Source organism: Pecten maximus, chromosome 9, assembly GCF_902652985.1.
Source record: "Pecten maximus chromosome 9, xPecMax1.1, whole genome shotgun sequence".
Lineage (NCBI taxonomy): Eukaryota > Metazoa > Mollusca > Bivalvia > Pectinida > Pectinidae > Pecten > Pecten maximus.
Window position 1 is genome coordinate 40,931,831 of NC_047023.1, and position 17,823 is coordinate 40,949,653.

Consider the following 17,823-nt stretch of genomic DNA (forward strand, 5'->3'; position numbering starts at 1 on the left):
TTTATCTGTAATTCTGTAATGTGATCTAAGAAAGAAGATAGCTTCCCTGATTTCTCATATTGGTTAACTTGTTTCAAAACATATTCATGAGGACTAATCAGAATTTTATGTTAATGCTCCTGTAAGGTTACCAACCATGTTTCCATACCGCCATTATCCTCAAATAAGCCACCTCCCCCAGTGCAAGTTTATTATAGTATGCTAATCACAACTTACTGTCTTGAGGAGTTCATGGATGGTGTCGACACAATCGATGACCACCTTGGGTTTGCCTCCTATGGCCACGACACGCTCTGTCGATTGTGGACAGCACTGAGAGTAAACTTTGATCTGAGCTCCCGTTTTCTGTGAAATACAACAAAATATGTTAGAAAGGATAAACGCAGAATATAAAAAAATAAACAAATGATACTGAAGGTGTATTAAAAAGAGACATGAGTAATCCCCACATGGAACCAGGCCCCTGTCTTATCAACATCCTAATAAATAATCTAAAGGAAATCCAGCGACTTAAAAAGGAAATTTGATTATCTAAATTATATCAAATAAAGACTTTTCTATGGAAAATGTTAAGTAATTTCCTTCATTTCAGGAACTGATGAAATTGGGGCCATAATACAGGCGAATCGTCCCACACTTCCAATGGTACCTGTTATCATGTCCTCTAGCAACGATAGGAATCTGTTCATTACAAACCAACATATAGCAATTCAAATCGTATAACACAAGGTTCTGATGCTGTACATACCAATTTGATGTTGATATTTCAGAAGTAAATTTTACAGACCCAGTCAGAGAATTTATTTTAGAAATAAATCTTAAGACACAGTAATATTATTTTTTAGATAGGACAGAAATCTTTAAGAAGTCTTTTCCCACAAATATCAAGAATTTATCATCATTATTCTAAAATCAGATGAAATAAAACTTCTGATTAATGAATAATGCAGATGCCCCCTAGCACCGTCTATTTCCAGGTTTGTAGACTACGCCGATCAATACATCAATACTAATATTTTACTAATGGTTCTAACAATCCATCAGGTCAATGGGGTCAAACCTCTTACTGTCCCACGCAATAACAATGATTGTCATTATAAATTCATGTCTTCAGGCAGCACAATTCTGCATCAACAATCAGTGTTAAATTTTACTTCATTTCTGTATGAGAGACACAGGCTGAACACTCGTTACTATTATAAACCTCTATAACATATATACAGATTTTAACAGTACAATCCTTACAAAGAAATTTGGAGTGGACCTGTCGGAAACCATAACAGTACTGACCTCTCGGAGTTCCTTGATCTTGAATCCAGCACGTCCAATGATACAGCCCGCCTGGCTCTGGTGTACCAGTAGTCTCATCTCGCAGTCAAAGTTCTCATCCTTGTAGTTCTTGTACTGTAACACCACAATGTACAACAGTTAGTCATCACAAGCCTTAGCCTTGTAAACAGTGCTTTGTTGCTTCACTTTTACATAACTCCAGAAATATTAACAACAAAGAGCTTCTAACTTGAATATGAAATTGGAGTAAAACAAAATAAATTTCTTTTTAATTGGAAAACATTATTTTATCTTCAGTTTGTGTATCTTTTTCAGAAGTTTTTAGTACAGAAAATTAGGAAAGTTGTAAGATAAGTTAGTAGTGTTAAGTAAAATAGAACCATTATACAATGTGTTGATACAGTTAACCTTCACCAGCGTCACCCAACTATGATGATTCAATATCGAGTCTCCAAAATCTAGGGTGCAAGGATTAATTACACCAAGTAAAAAAGGCATTATAATGAATCTAATATTTAAATCACATTTGTATGTATTTATTCAGATAACATTTCATGCTGAATGTTTTAAAACAAGCTGCTTCCATAAACTCATTTTGAAACATTTACATCTAATCAAAAGTAGTGAAATTTCAGACAATACCAGCATTTTTGCCAATATTGAGTAGCACTGACAAAACGCACGTTGCTCCCCCTGGTAACCCCTAATACTGCGTACCACTGGTAACATCCCTATAAAATATTGGAGATTGTCAAATCACACATCTATATCTAATGCTCAAAGATATAGTTTGACTGTTCAATTACTTGTCTGATGGACATATACAGATACAGACAGAATTTCAAAGAAATCATACTTAGTTTACAAGCCAAATACAAATTCAGGAAATTTTCTTTCAGGATTTCTCTTGTTTTGAAAATGGACTTTGAACAGTCAAACCTTGACAAGAAATATAGAAGAGAAAGGAAAGAGATAAAAATAAAACACACGAAAAATTAAAACGAGTACTGGTACCTCATCACTTACATCTTCTAGCTTCGGGATGATATCGAGGGCACAATCGAGGGCAGTGCCAATGTCGGCCCCGATCGTCAGCACACTGTAATAGATACAACACTGATGTCAGAAGAGTGTCTGTATTACATCAAATCACACGGAACACACCAGAAATCATAAATACCTCAAGAAAAACTTCTTCGTATGTGCTCAATCAAGTGATAAGTGCTAAGCAAGAAAATGATAGAAAAGAAGAAAATGAAGAAAGAAAATCTCATTTACAACAAACTCTTTCTTCTTCAGAAATTTTGAAAATTCCTTTGACATGCATCAAATTTAATTAAGATTGATTTTTTATGATCCAATTCATATATCAATAAAAACGAAACCAACACAAGCTGACAATCATATTTTTATATGAAAACATTAAAATACATTTATCTTTAATCTAACTGAATTTTCAATAAAAAAAACCAGTAACATGACGAAAAAAAAATTAAAAGAAAGAAATATTAGCATCAAACTCTAGTTCCAAGCAAGAATTAACAGTTACACAAGCAAACGCAGTGAAGACCTAGACATTTGCATATTTTGAACTTTGACAGGTCAAACCAAGACAGGTCAAAGTTCACATTATCGAATCCCTGTACACTTGAAGCAATTTCTTCATTATTTCATGGGTGAGGAAACGAATCATGACAATTTGTTACTTCCAAAATGTTAGTAAGCGTCTACACCAGGAGTTCACCATCTCCTCAGTTCAATATCACCATGGTAGTAACGGTGTTAAATAGTGAAAACCAACAACATGTAAGCCAAAATCTGGAGAAATGTCGACTACCGATTTTCTAGGTACATCACAAACCAGTGCAATATATATAAACTACCCCATGGACAAGCTACCAGTACACAGAACGTGTGAGAGTTATTATTATTTATCAGAATTTTTTATCTCAATTTTTAAATACATATATTCCAGGTTTTGTAATTGATCAGTAATTTTTATACATTTTTTTTCTTATATTACTTCAAAAATGACATCTATAAAAGTTAATGCCCAAACTTTATGAAATTTTTGATTTTTTTCAGAAATCTTTTTTGTTAAAAATCCAATATTTGTTGACCATCAATCACACCAGGACATTTGAAGACAAAGTAAGGTTTGATGTATTTGGGGTTAAATGAACTAAAACTTGGCTACCAACTGGTCACACATATCCCTTAGCTGGTGCATCACTGACCACATTAACAGCAGGAAGTAAAACCCCTATACACGAGCAGGAAAAACCCAAAGCAATTTCTATCCTTTTTTTTCCAAGTGAATTGGTCAAAATTTGATCACTGAGGACTTTTTAATTGATATATTGCTGATAAAAAAACTTTATACCAAAGCATGCTCCCCGATTTGATACAGATCCGAGAAGACAGAAGTAAATGAGATCTGTTTAAGAACATGGGCCGTGAAAAAAGTCCCTTTACGAAAGGTGAATTGTTATTCTTTCATTTAATTAACTACTTTTCTGACTGCTCAAGACACGAAAACTGAAACTGATTAAATAAGAGTTGTTTTGTCATACCGTTCGGGGCTGGTACTATCGGGAACTGTGACACTGGCTTTGTACTGTCGGGATGGTGGACGATGTTAGGACCAGACCAGTGTACAATCAGCGTTCCATGGGCCAGGACAGTTGGACCGAGGTGAACATTTCCATGTTTCGTTCACAGGGCAGGGGATCGGTTGGATAGACGTCAAGTGGATGTTGGACGGACATACGTACATTGGACGAAGTAATTGTACGTGTAGTAGCGGGCAGGGCGAGATTTGTGGGACAGGCCAGATATGGATTGAAAAAGGAGAAATGGCAGCATGGCTTTATAATATGGACAAAAAAGTATATACAAAACAATAATAATAACGGGAATCGTTGCTGGAACACATTACTTGGTACTGTATGAATGACACCAGGGCTGGCATCCAGCTATCACTACTTGCAAGAACACAAGATTGGTTGTGAAATTAGCATATCTTTAACATATGAAATCGTCAATAGAACTGGGAAGAATAGACAATTCTGTAGAATACAAAGAAATAATGTTCAAAATTAAGACATAAGTGATAATGGATTCAACATTACATACTTTAAAGGCATGGGCAAATGATAATAATTTCTCTGCTTGGATCAATACTGGCCAGAAGGGCCATTCATAGATAAATCAATAAACAATGGCCGCGGAGGGCTTAACCCCAAGTCTAACAAAGACTCAATATGGCTTTACATGACAAAATTACACAGTGACATATCATACAGATCTAACTACAATGGCCATAGGGCTTTGATATTCTCTACCGATTACAAACAACATGGCAAAAAATATTTCGTAATATACGGTAAAATGAGTATAAAACATTTTAGATATTCATCTTGACCCAATAGGTCCCAACAGTTGTGGGGCAGGGCTATCTTGACCCCTCAGCCAGGGACGTCAGGAGGGTCATGAGGTCGGTGGTGGGGTCGTGACCAGTCCCAACAAAAATAGGGACCCTTTCTTGTACGAGTGGACATCGGACCAATTTGTGGTATGGGGCCCAGACCAAGGACCAGAACATTAAGTATAGGGATCAATATTGACCCCCTATACCTGAAAAGAAATTGCACGGATTAGGGGCAGAGCATAGAATCTGTCTGCAATACTTACATCTTGTCTCAGTCGTTTGATGTTACTTCCAGCTTTCCCAATGATAGCTCCGGCATTCTGTTAAAGAAATAGCAAAGGAAACCTGTCATATCATATACAAGTTTGTATCAAACTAAAACCTGGCTTTTTGTTTGGACTTATGATGAAATTGGAATATCAGAATTTTTAAAAGAAAACAGTAATTTTTAGAAATTTGCCTTTGTTGTGAAATAGTTTGAATTGAAATCGGGGCCCCAATATTGGCCCTAATCAGTCACCAGAAAAAAGTCCTGAAATGTATCCGGCCATAAACATCAATTCATTAACAGGAATAAAGCTATAATTGACCATTCAAATGAGTTGGTATCAAGTTTGCTCTCTGAAATTTCCCGGTAAGCTGTACAACCGTCATCAAATTAATCACATTTGAGCGGGAAGTAGGAAACTACATAACACAGGTATGACTAACTCATCATAGATTTTCAATATCATGTGACAATTTGGTGAATGGTTGCTATGACACCTGCAACACATCACCCGTCTCTCCATGAGATCTATAAATCAGGCAACCATATTGTATTGTTTACCGGCTCCCTGTTAACCATCAAGCCCAACGACAGATTTGGTTGTATGATGCCATATTTAATTTATTTTGTCAGGTTTAATTTGAATTGTCATTCGCGTTTCATCAACAGTTCTAGTGGAAACATCTAATGCTCCTCTGTAGACAACTTACTGTATTCTACCTAATAAGTACATCTCCACCTTTAAGGAAAAGAGGATTGGTGTGCTACTCAAAACATAAAAAGTTCCTTACCTCACTGATCGGCCAATATATCAAATTTTCAGTCTGTTAACCAAAGATTGGACTATTTTCTTTACATAAAGGCTGTTATCTTATCCACCCGATTTTACTTGAAATTTTTTCTCTCTATGTGGTTTTATCAAGTACACCTCTTTTATGACTTTTTAAGTGCGCAGTGGGTCTATTAGGTCGAATACGATATACCAAAAAAAAGTTTTCTCTTGAATTTCCTAACAAAGTAACACAACACATCATTTGCTACATTGATAATTCTTTCAAGCAACAAATGCAAGAGAAAGTAAAATGTCAGGGACATAATTATATCAATATCATATTTTCTCTAAGATAAATACGACACCGTACCTTGCTGGCCAATAGGAAGCGGAGTTCGATCTTCTGTCCACCATCCCCTCCACGCCTCCTTTTGTTATCATAATCCTCCTGGTAGTCATCCTCATGAGGACGCTTCATGTTACCTACAACCAAAGAAAGACCAATATACGACTCCCAGGTCATGGCCTTAACGTAAACTCCTTCAGTTTGGAAATCTACAGATGTATCATAGTATCTCAGAATAACCTCTGTGGCAAATGCTGTTTTTAACTAATTTCAAAAAGTCCACACATATTCGGAGAACACATACATTCTTTAATCATTTCTTAGCAAAGCCAAGTTGTTACAGGATTTCTGTACTAAGGATCATGAAAACAGATTCACACCACACTAATCTATCCATACATGCATGCATGTTTCCAGAATTGGGAATAATAATTTTAACAACTGATTAAAAACATACAGTATAAATTTTGTAGGTTTTATGTATGAATAAGTTCTTAAGTTGCTTCTTACCCTTTGTGCTACATATCATATATTACACATCCAGTAACCACAATTTATCAAGTAACAGCTGGGATTCTGATAATTGATGAACTCTATATTTTGCTCCATTCTATTTGTTACAGCTCTATAAATACTAATGTTTTGTTTTCCTCAATACTCTTACTACTGGAACATACTACAACTAGATTCAGGCTAGGTCAATGGACAAATGACCTGAGAATATAAATATTTAATAAGCTTGTGTCACGGGGTAACGAAGGCATGAAGAAAATGAGCCACTTCAACTTTGATCAAGTGCAAGCTGCACAAAGCAGACCTGCCAGGTATTTTTACGATATTCTTATCTATAAAACTGCATCTAGCTTGGATTGCATGTCTAATGCTATTGGTAAAATTTAAACTGCTCTATATGTGTGGGAGATACCATAAAAAGGATTCTTACTCAACGACAAACTCGGAAAGAACTGTTTCTCAACAAAAATATTGACCCATTTAGCTGATAGATTTAGCAATCAGACAGATCAAAGCTTCACAAGATGGGTTACACCTGATGGTTTTAATGACCAAGCTGGTCATCGTCCATACATAGCTATAAATAGGGATTACAATAATAGGTGATGTCAAATTGGTATGGGCCAAGGTTTTTTTCGTTTATTGTATTAGCGGCTACCCAGCTATCAATACAGAAAAGTAATAAAGGCTGGTAAATGGAAGACAATAAGAATTGAGTGACTCTCACATATACTCTGTATGTTGTGAGAGATATAACAAAGCCAATTAACCATCTGTCCTTTCAACTTCTTCAAAGTTAGAAGACAATAGATACTAGATCATGCAAATCCCTGATTTACTGTTAATATTATGTCTTTGTTGTTATCCCCAGGAAAATGAAACAGGGTAAATTTCAATTATCTAATAATACCATTGACTGAGTAGAAATGATGGTGCGAGATCGTGTTGACCTTTATTGACCTAGAAAGTTTCTTCTCATCCGCAAACTGCTGCATAGGTAGCTGATTGCAGATAAGCTATGTAAAATTCATACCCAGGAACATTGGCACCCATCAGACACAGAAATCATTGATTTTCCTCCCCAATAGAAGGCCCATCACCTCATATACACCTGACATACCGTGTCTACAACTAATTGGTATTTACTGAGGGGTAGTCTACAGCTTCCAACATTCCAAGTAGGTAAAGCTCTCTGACATTGACATCAAGGTCACAGTGACCTAATTACAATGACATGTGCACCCTCTGTAGGTAACACAGGTACACTTAGAACTTCATCAAGATTCTTAATAGTTAACTACTTATAGTAGGCAGGATTTAACAAAACTGAACTTTGATGTTAATGACATCGGTACAAGTAACACGGTAAACACCTTCTGTGGGTAAATCTTATCATAGCTTTGATTTTTTTCAATCTTATATAACAGTCCAAGGTTCAAAGAAGAACATTATCAAACTAGATTTATTTCACAAATTACAACATTCCTATAATACCCATGGAGTTTGTAAAGCATAAAATGCTTGGTATCAGAAGTTCACCAGACAATTGCTAGTTATACATTAGAGTATCATCAACACTGCTTTATATCATCTAACATACTAATAAACTACAGATAAACACACAACCATTACTGTAAAAACCCACCATAAAAACCTACCGATGACCATCACTGTTTAACAGTTAACAACACCTTGTGAAATCCGATCTAGTGCCCAATGGCTGATAGAATAAAAGTACAACCACCCTCTGAAATCTGATCTTCAGTACAAACAAAGCATTGATTTCTACCATTATCATTATAACTCATCGCTAATCACCAACCCCCACCGTTTTTCATATCACAGATATAATAAACAAAGGTGGACAAACAGTATCATGATGAACACATCATTCCTACGGTCCAACCGGTCCATCTCAATACAATTAATCATATTCCCATCAACTACCAAGAGAGTCAACTCACTTTATTGCTGCCCAGTACATGTCTATGGGATAAGTCACCTGGTCTCTGGTTGGTTGTTAATATACTACAGCATACACTAATATATCAGTCGTTAACAGTTATCAGTACATATCGTTAACAGTTATCAGTACAATTCGGCTATTGACATGTTAAGAAAATCTTCATTACAGCCATATATTTTTCTTCCAAGTATCAACTATTATGTTTTATCATAAATCATAAACATCAAATTTTTATAAAATGCCAATGTATTTTATTTTTTCTTTATATACCGTATATATGTTCGTGTATAAAGACACCATTCACTTCAAACTGATACAATTGTTAGTCTTCCTTGTTGACATCAAATCTATACTACCATATGATTTGCTGCTGAAATGAACTCTATTTGGCATTCTATGCCAGTCTGCAGTTTTTATTCATTGGTCTTTCCTTTGCTTGTCAAATTCATTATTACAGGTAAACTTTGACCCTTCTAATCATTTTCCTTGAAACGACCATGATTAATTTCCATGCAGCTTTTTAGCACAATTCTCCATGGTACTGTATCAATGCCACCCCTAACATGGCCGACTCCTACCCAGCACATAACAATGGAATTAATTTCTTTATTTCACAGTGATGTTTGGCTGTTCTAGCCAGGCTACGGCTAATTATGAAATATTAATGAAGCATACTTTATACATAGCGATTATAATCAGGATGACAAGGGGAAGTTCCCCAAAGAATAGGACACAGTTGGCCAGTCAAAAGAGTCTGCATCAATGTGCCCTTCTCCGCCCCTAGGCAGCAGGTGGCCGAGGCAGCTGACCATTGACCAATAGCCGACAAATACCTGGTGGTCAGACCTTCCCTTGACCAATGGTCATTATGTCACAATCTAAGTTACTAATGATGTGACAATGATGTGCCAATGTCTGACTGTCAAGCCAGGCCCCACCTGTGCTCACATGTGCCAGGTATATAGCACCTAATTAACGGGAAAAAATCCACACAGGTAACAAAGGCACCACACCTATCCTACAACTACCTACTGGAATCTAATTAATTCCATCCCCCCACCCAATGTTAAATTAATGCCATGCATAAAGAGAAAGATGTTAAACCTCAGAAATGTGTTTTTACAATGGAATATGAGTAACCGAAAATTTGCAAATTTTAAGCAAACAAAGAATCAATCAATCCCCATTTCATGTCATTTCATATCAATTCATAACACAATATTGACAGGAAGAAAATCCGACCTGGAACTTCAGATCAGCACTTTCTGTAATTACAAACTCACACACAAAAAAAAATCCTTTATTTTCTTGTTTAATCTTTTTTTCTAAATTACAAATAGGCAATGGCAGATTTAATCAATTCCATTTGATGTCTGTTGCTGTCCCTTATTTTGTTGCCGACATTAGAATAATAACTTTTATTTCTATAACATGTCATTGACTCCAATATACAGTTTATACATATATATATATATATACATGTATATACACTGTGACACTTCTTCATTTATAAGTTATATCTATATAATTATATATTATATATCACTGATGCACATGGCTCTTTATGAATGTTTAAATTCTGTTCTCATGCAATAAATAATTAAACAAGCTGTGTAACTGTTAATATTCCTGTCAACAAAAACACAATCAAGCCTAGAAGAGTTAAGGTGGTAGGTCTTTAAATTCCCCTATACAAAGATGTAATCAAACTCTATACAATCTGCGAAACCATGTAAGTGGCTGTGTCAGCCTCAGACATTAAATGTCAGTTTTTACATGCAATCAGGTGTTGATTGGGAATGCAGCATGTAAATGAATACAAGAAACTTTCAACATACCTGGCTGTAATGACGATGAGATTGATCAGGAATCAATACCCAGACAGTCCACCACATTACAAAAAACTCATCTGCCTTGAAGCCTTTTTATGTAGTAGGAGTAGTGAGTCGAGAGAGGGTCACACAGCAACATGGCTGACCGTCTATATATGTACGGCCAGGTATGTCGGTACACCTGTACATATCTTCCATTGTTAGGGTACATGGTGGCCTACCTCGTCATCTACAGCCCACCTGGCTATCTGGTACCGGTCTATAGGTACAGTGGGTGTTAGCTAGAGAAGCAAATGCCATGTAACCACTGCTGGCTCTCTCCATTGCCATTTGTTGATATTGTTGCCAAGCAACGGCCAATCAGATCGTGCCAACAGGACCTGTGATCCAGCTGCTGACGATGCTAAATTCTGATCATAGGTATTCCAATAACTAGTGATTCTGCCTCCTATAATCAGGGCCAGTAATTCTACCTGACATGTGGCTCTACCAACCAAATCCCTAACTAATAATTCAACACCCCACAATTTTGGTGATAAGGACATTTTTCTCTTTAATCCATTTATCAACACCCTATGATTCCAAACTCACCCTGATGTCAAGTATTACTCTTAATTAAATACAAAAGTAATAAGGCACACATGTGCCAGTGTAAAGTCTGGCAAGACTAAAATCACAAACATTTGGACTTTATTTGATTTAAACTGGGTTAGCAGACACTTTTAATAAAGCATTGTATCTGTCATTCATAATTTGTATGCTCTGACCAACTTGTTCCTAAAAATATTAATTCTTGGTCAATTATAATATTCAATGATTTTTTGGGGTTTTTTTTCCCCCAGATAGAAAACAACTTCTTATGTTACATATTTACTTTCTATCCTTTGATTTCTGCATGGGTTTTTTTTTTCAACCGCTTAACAGCAAAAGTTAAATATTTTACAATAGTCATATTTCTATGGCCACTGAATGTTTTTGTTAAGAGGACCAGAAGCCTTTCAGTAGGGTTTGACATCTGCTGGGGGAGCAAAGTCCCCTGAAAGGGGAATCACACAATCTCCCAGTGACATATGTTATTTTACTGAAGAACAAATATTTGTCTTGCTATATTTACACACTACAAGTAAACATGCCTCCTTACAACCAAATGTACCTAGACACAAAATAACAATTCAGGAAACAATTTTCTTTGTCATCTGGAACAAGGGATATTAAAACTTTATGGCTACTTCACTTTGGTATGATTTCATCCAACAGAAAGGAGAGCACATCTAAAATTTGTTGCAAGACACCCCCTTTTTAAATCTTTTTTTTTCCATTGATCCATAATAAAAAAAAAAAAAAAAAAATTACAACAGCAACAAAATGGACATACTAAAGGCTTCTAAAAAAACTTCTAAAATGTCATATCACCAAACTAAATATTGTTCCCAGCTTTCAAACCACAACACTTAATTTCCTTGTACCATGAAACATTACACAGGATTAAGATATTTTGGATGTGGTTATATTTTGATGTATTTGGGGTCTTGCTTGAGTGCCAAAATTAAACATGCTAATAATAAAATTATAATGTTGTCATGCCAGACAGATATTTTCCAAATTGATGTTGAGGAAAATTAAGTATTAAATTTATTCCATAAATAGATCTGGATTCATTTTTTCATCACTATATCCTCAAATATATGTGTATTAATGTTATTCTTCAATAAAACATATTGTTTTCGCCAAGTTTTTTTTAATAAGGGTATTTTGTTTACAGTTTGTTGATTGATATTAACTAACTCTACTTTTTACAGATCAATGCCCACATGACATTCATTGTTTTTTCAATCAGCTGAAACAATAATGACTCGCTAACTTGTTAGTGTAAAAACTAATTCAATTGTTTTCATATGTTCAAAAGGAACTAGCTAAATTTTTTTGCGATCAGATCACAAAGGATCGATGACCTTGAGCTCACAATGGCTTCAAAATTCATTTGTAAAATTGGAAGCAAAACAATTACAAAATCTACAGAAGTGAGCATGTGAAAAATTATAATGGAGAATGAAATTGTGACCAACAAAGTATAACAACCACACCATTTTATCAAGAAGTATAAACATTCTCTTCTCCTCCTAACTGACTAATACACTAGACTACAGATCCTTCCTACACCAGCCCCACCCAATCTCCCCCTCCCGACATTATTGTTTATAGTACACTTAGCAACAACTGTAGGTCCTTCCTACTTTGTCCTCATCCCTTGACCACCCATGCATGTTGGAGACCCATTAGCCCAGGAATATTCCTTAGCATCATTGATTTCAGGTGAGGACAGGTGTTCTGACACTAATTAGGAAATGAGGTTAAGTAAACACAGTACATTACAGCATCTTACCTCAAGTTATACTGGTGTACATATTGGTTACAGGCCTGTGGTGTTAAATTTTTTATCATCATCGATACCGATATCCATACTTAGCATTGAATGAACTGTATTTCACCATTTCAAGGACAAAATTAAGTTGGACAACAAAGATATCTTCAAAAATTCATAGAGAAAATGTATAGCCATTTCAACAAATAACAAATCCTTTTTCTACAAATTTTGCAAATATTGGAACAAAAAAATAAATTTTTAGTTCAATATTAAATGGTATTAGCGAATCTTGAGTATATTGAAGCTAGCTGGACAATTCATGGTGTATACTGATCATTGTAATCCAATTCCACGAAACTGTCATATAGTCATACAAATCGAAATCTAAAATACTGCAGTACTAGATATCAAAACCATCCATAACCAGGCCATTTTCTCTGATAATCAAGAAAGGAAAATAAGGTGTACACTGCAAGATTTGATAAGTTTGGCCTTGATGTGACATAATTACAATCGACCAATAAACCTCAGAAAACACCCTCATAAATCATCAGAAATCTTATAAATACTGAAATACTGGATTAAGTAATAATCAAGCCATTTCATCATACTGTTTCAAACAACAGCCATCAAAATGAATTTGTGAACATAATATTGTTCAAATGTCATGAGTGAAAATCCTCGTCAAGTCACAATGTTCCAACAACATTTACCATAAAATGTCGCATCTCATCAATTTACTGCTCCTGATGATCATGCAGGGCTATTGGATCAAAATGGATCATTTAATGCTACTTTACATGATGAACACTGTCCAATGAAGATGATCTCCATTTTCCCCTCTCACTTTCCTAGATCTCTTTCATGTCCACTGATGGAAATAATGGCTATATCCCCGTATTTAATCACTCTTTCTGGCCTTAATTATCTACCTGAAGACCGAGTAGAGATTGACAACGTATCTCTGTCCCTCAGTTGTGGCATGTGGTGTTGGTACAATAGAATTTACTATTCCCACTTCCTTTTCAGAGAGTATTTCTCATTAGGCATTTCCTTATTGTGGACAAATATTTTTATTAGAGAAAACGTCTGATCTTCCACCGGTCAAAGATGCATTGAGAAAATCAAACCTTTGTCATCCAAAGAAAATCAGACAAAATATTCACAATACACCTTTGTCATCCAAAATGAAAATCAGACTAAATATTCACAATACACCTTTGTCATCCAAAATGAAAATCAGACAAAATATTCACAATACATGTAGTTTAAGGTTATTTTTATATATCTTTTCCCTCTGAATTTAATTTTCATTATTCTGGCAAAACAAATTGCAATACTTCTATATCACATTTAACTTTCAGAAAGGTCCCTACTATGTGTGTTTTGTAAACTTCACAACCCTTTCTCCTTTCTTCACAGCCCCTTCTCTTCTCTAAATCCCCTCACAACCCCATCTCTCCTTCTGGTTCCCCCCCCCCCCCCCCCCCGACATGATTTTCACTTCCTTAATTCCTCTTCCATACCCATACCTCTACCTCAAATAATCTACTTTCCCCGACATTATTGCCATCTCAATCATTCTTCTTTCCTTCCCATCCTCTCAATCTTCTTCCTCAATTAATCTACTTTCCCCGACATGATTTCCCTCTCCACCATTCCTCTTTTCTTTCAATACCCCTCACCCCTCTCCCTCAATTAATCTACTTTCCCTGTCAAGATTGCCTTCTCCTCCATTCCTCTTTCATTCCCATCCTCTCAACCTTCTTTCTCAATCAACCTATTTTCCCTGACATTATTGCATTCTCCTCCATTTTTCTTTCCTTCCAATCCCCCTCACCTATCCCCTCAATTAATCTACCTGGTTTTTCCTGACATGCTGTAAAGCTACACACATCATTAATCTACCTGGTTTTTCCTGACATGCTGTAAAGCTACACACATCATTAATCTACCTGGTTTTCCTGACATGCTGTAAAGCTACACATCGATCATATATCTAAATCATTAGAAATTACAATAAACATAGATTTGTCTTCAAATGACAACAGAGCCTGAATATTACCAATCTAACAAGCCTGCTCTTCTCACTGGGTAGCTAAACACTAAAAAATGAACAAATGTGTGTAATGAAGCGTGACGCGTGCACATGGTGCTTATGGACATAATCGTGAGTCCTGGGGAATGTGACACCAAATTTTTGTAGAGTTCGTAACAACAGAAAAATCAGGTTATCTATCTTCCTGTAAGGCTTCCACTCCAAACCAGTCATTTTTCCATGAAAAGTGAATAATTATCATTAAGTTACCTGGCCCAGAAACACAATACAACATAATGCATGACACATCTGTTTTATATAGAGATAAATAGGCTGGGGGGAGTGGAGAAATGAGAGATAGAATGGTAATATTACAACAATTTACAGCACAAGACTTTTTCTTTGTCATGGATATATGGATGTTCCACACAAAAATCTTTATTATCAGAATATACCAGGTATTTCATCTACCCTGAATCAAAAGTGTATTATCTGTTAAATAACAAAACTTTCTGTTTACAGTAATAAGTTTCTTACACATTTATCTGCTTCTTTATATAAAACTAAAATTCTAACCCATTAGTCTGGTCACTAAATTACACTGTTCAACAGAAATCAGTAGCTATAACAGTTTAAAAACAGATGTTGATCCAGAAAGTCCTAAATTGATTTTATCTTGAACTGAAGAGGGACTAGCAATAACAAAACTAATACTTCTCCACCTGGTCATTGATACTCTATCTGATAATTTCATATCTAAACAGAAATCCTGGGATAAAGGCCACAGATTACCTGAAATACCCAATTTCCTGTATAACATTACAAAATTATTTGTACCACATGTTATGGAATAATTTTGTATCACAGTTTTCAATTTTTATTGCTGTATCTTGCCCATTTACATTCAATTTTCACATTAGTGGCTCACAAAGTCACCAGTCACATTAGTGACTCACAAAGTCATCAGTCACATTAGTGGCTAACAAAGTCACCAGTCACATTAGTGGCTCTCAAAGTCATCAGTCACATTAGTGGCTCACAAAGTCACCAGTCACATTAGTGGTTCACAAAGTCACCAGTCACATTAGTGGCTCACAAAGTCATCCGTCACATTAGTGCCTCACAAAGTCACCAGTCACATTAGTGGCTAACAAAGTCATCGGTCACATTAGTGCCTCACAAAGTCACCAGTCACATTAGTGGCTCAAAAGGTCACCAGTCACATAAGTGCCTCACAAAGTCATCAGTCACATTAGTGACTCACAAAGTCATCAGTCACATTAGTGACTCACAAAGTCACCGGTCACATTAGTGACTCACAAAGTCATCAGTCACATTAGTGACTCACAAAGTCATCAGTCACAATAGTGGCTCACAAAGTCACCAGTCACATTAGTGACTCTCAAAGTCAACAGTCACATTAGTGGCTCACAAAGTCATTAGTCACATTAGTGACTCACAAAGTCACCAGTCACATTAGTGCCTCACAAAGTCACATTAGTGCCTCACAAAGTCATCAGTCACATTAGTGCCTCACAAAGTCACCAGTCACATTAGTGGCTCAAAAGGTCACCAGTCACATAAGTGCCTCACAAAGCCACCGGTCACATAAGTGCCTCACAAAGTCATCAGTCACATTAGTGCCTCACAAAGTCACCAGTCACATTAGTGCCTCACAAAGCCACCGGTCACATAAGTGCCTCACAAAGCCACCAATCACTTATGTTCTGACACTGTAATAACTGATATTCAATGATCAGTGTTATTCACGCTTTTCCTCGAAGCCTGATTTAGACTCTTAAACGAGGTCAGTACTTGGTATTAATAGCATTAATTTGACTTCAAAATGACATGTCAACTTTTAATACATCCAACTTCTGCTTTTAACTTTAAAAAGTTGGATCATGTTTGAAGTTTCTCGACAGAAGTAAAAGGGCACGAAATCACCTACTAATGATAAATAGTTATTAACAATGACTATACCATGTATATCAGTACATACCTTCATCATCCATGTTGTCTGCTGAGGATGTTCTGTATCTGTTTAGGCTTGTTTTAGCGGCTGTTTAGGCAGCTCTGGATAGCAGTACAGGAGAGTTGTTGTAATCAATTTCCCAGCAGGTAGTTATAATCGGGGATACAGGTAGCTCTCAGGTATACAAATCAGGAGCTTGTAGATTCTGGTAGATACACAACAAACAAAAAAAGTCATCAAACTTGAGATTTTTTTCATTTCTCATTTCATGGTCAACGTTGCTTGAAAAGTTGAATACAAAATATCAGTAAGTTATAATACTGTTTTGACATTTACGAAACTCTCTTGGCCTTTTCACCTTATTACAATGTAGTATATTTTACTGGAATTACAAAGGACATAACTTTTTACAGTTGAAAACAATCCTTCTTTATTCTTTATACTGTGTAGGTAGAAATTATTCATTTTATTGAAAGAATATTGATCTCCAATTATCTGTACTTACACAATATCAAGTTTAAGGTTCTTATTTGCAACAGAATGATATTTTCCTATCTCCTGTACACAAGCTTATTAGTCACATCATGATTGACACATTGTCATTTAAAGAATTTTTTTTTATATACCGTATGCTTTATATATTGTCAATATTTCAATGTATAACGTAACAGCTTCATGTTTTCTTGCTTTTGTTTTTTATTTTAATTATCCACACTGTTGATAACTTCATTGTCCAATAATATACCAATTTAAATGTACCAGTAATTTTACAAACATCTGTTTATAAGTTTCCATTATAATGAGGGATTCTACTACTGATGACCCACGTAAGTTCTCTCTGGTATATATATGAAGAGCCATTGACTTTAATGCAGGATTTAATCAATAATACCAGGTTACTTCTGTTTTAATCAATAACTTCTATTTCAAACAGGAAAATAAAGGACAAAAGGTCACACCTGTATCTTGTCTCACTTTTTACACAAAACACTCCAACAAAAGCAGAGCCTTTGTCAACTTCAATTTCA

At 35.6% G+C, this 17,823-nt stretch overlaps 1 protein-coding gene across 9 annotated transcripts in view; it reads right to left on the reverse strand.

Moving 5' to 3' along the window:
- Positions 1 to 17,823, reverse strand: part of LOC117335024 (heterogeneous nuclear ribonucleoprotein K-like) — a 49,926-nt gene that overhangs the window by 9,766 nt on the left and 22,337 nt on the right. For 6 of the 9 annotated variants that reach the window (XR_004534272.1, XR_004534271.1, XM_033894922.1 and 3 more), the window contains exons 3-9: positions 16,823 to 17,000; positions 6,131 to 6,243; positions 4,984 to 5,040; positions 3,864 to 3,907; positions 2,305 to 2,389; positions 1,291 to 1,404; positions 217 to 345 (exon numbers count right to left, since the gene is read on the reverse strand). Coding sequence is in view for 7 of the 9 variants with exons in the window: in XM_033894922.1 (XP_033750813.1) it covers positions 217 to 345; positions 1,291 to 1,404; positions 2,305 to 2,389; positions 3,864 to 3,907; positions 4,984 to 5,040; positions 6,131 to 6,243; positions 16,823 to 16,835 (555 nt within the window). In the remaining 2 variants the exon portion in view is untranslated. Of the gene's footprint in view, positions 1 to 216; positions 346 to 1,290; positions 1,405 to 2,304; positions 2,390 to 3,863; positions 3,908 to 4,983; positions 5,041 to 6,130; positions 6,244 to 10,423; positions 10,672 to 16,822; positions 17,001 to 17,823 lie in introns of those variants that run through there. The other 3 variants (XM_033894923.1, XM_033894920.1, XM_033894921.1) reach the window with 2 other exon arrangements.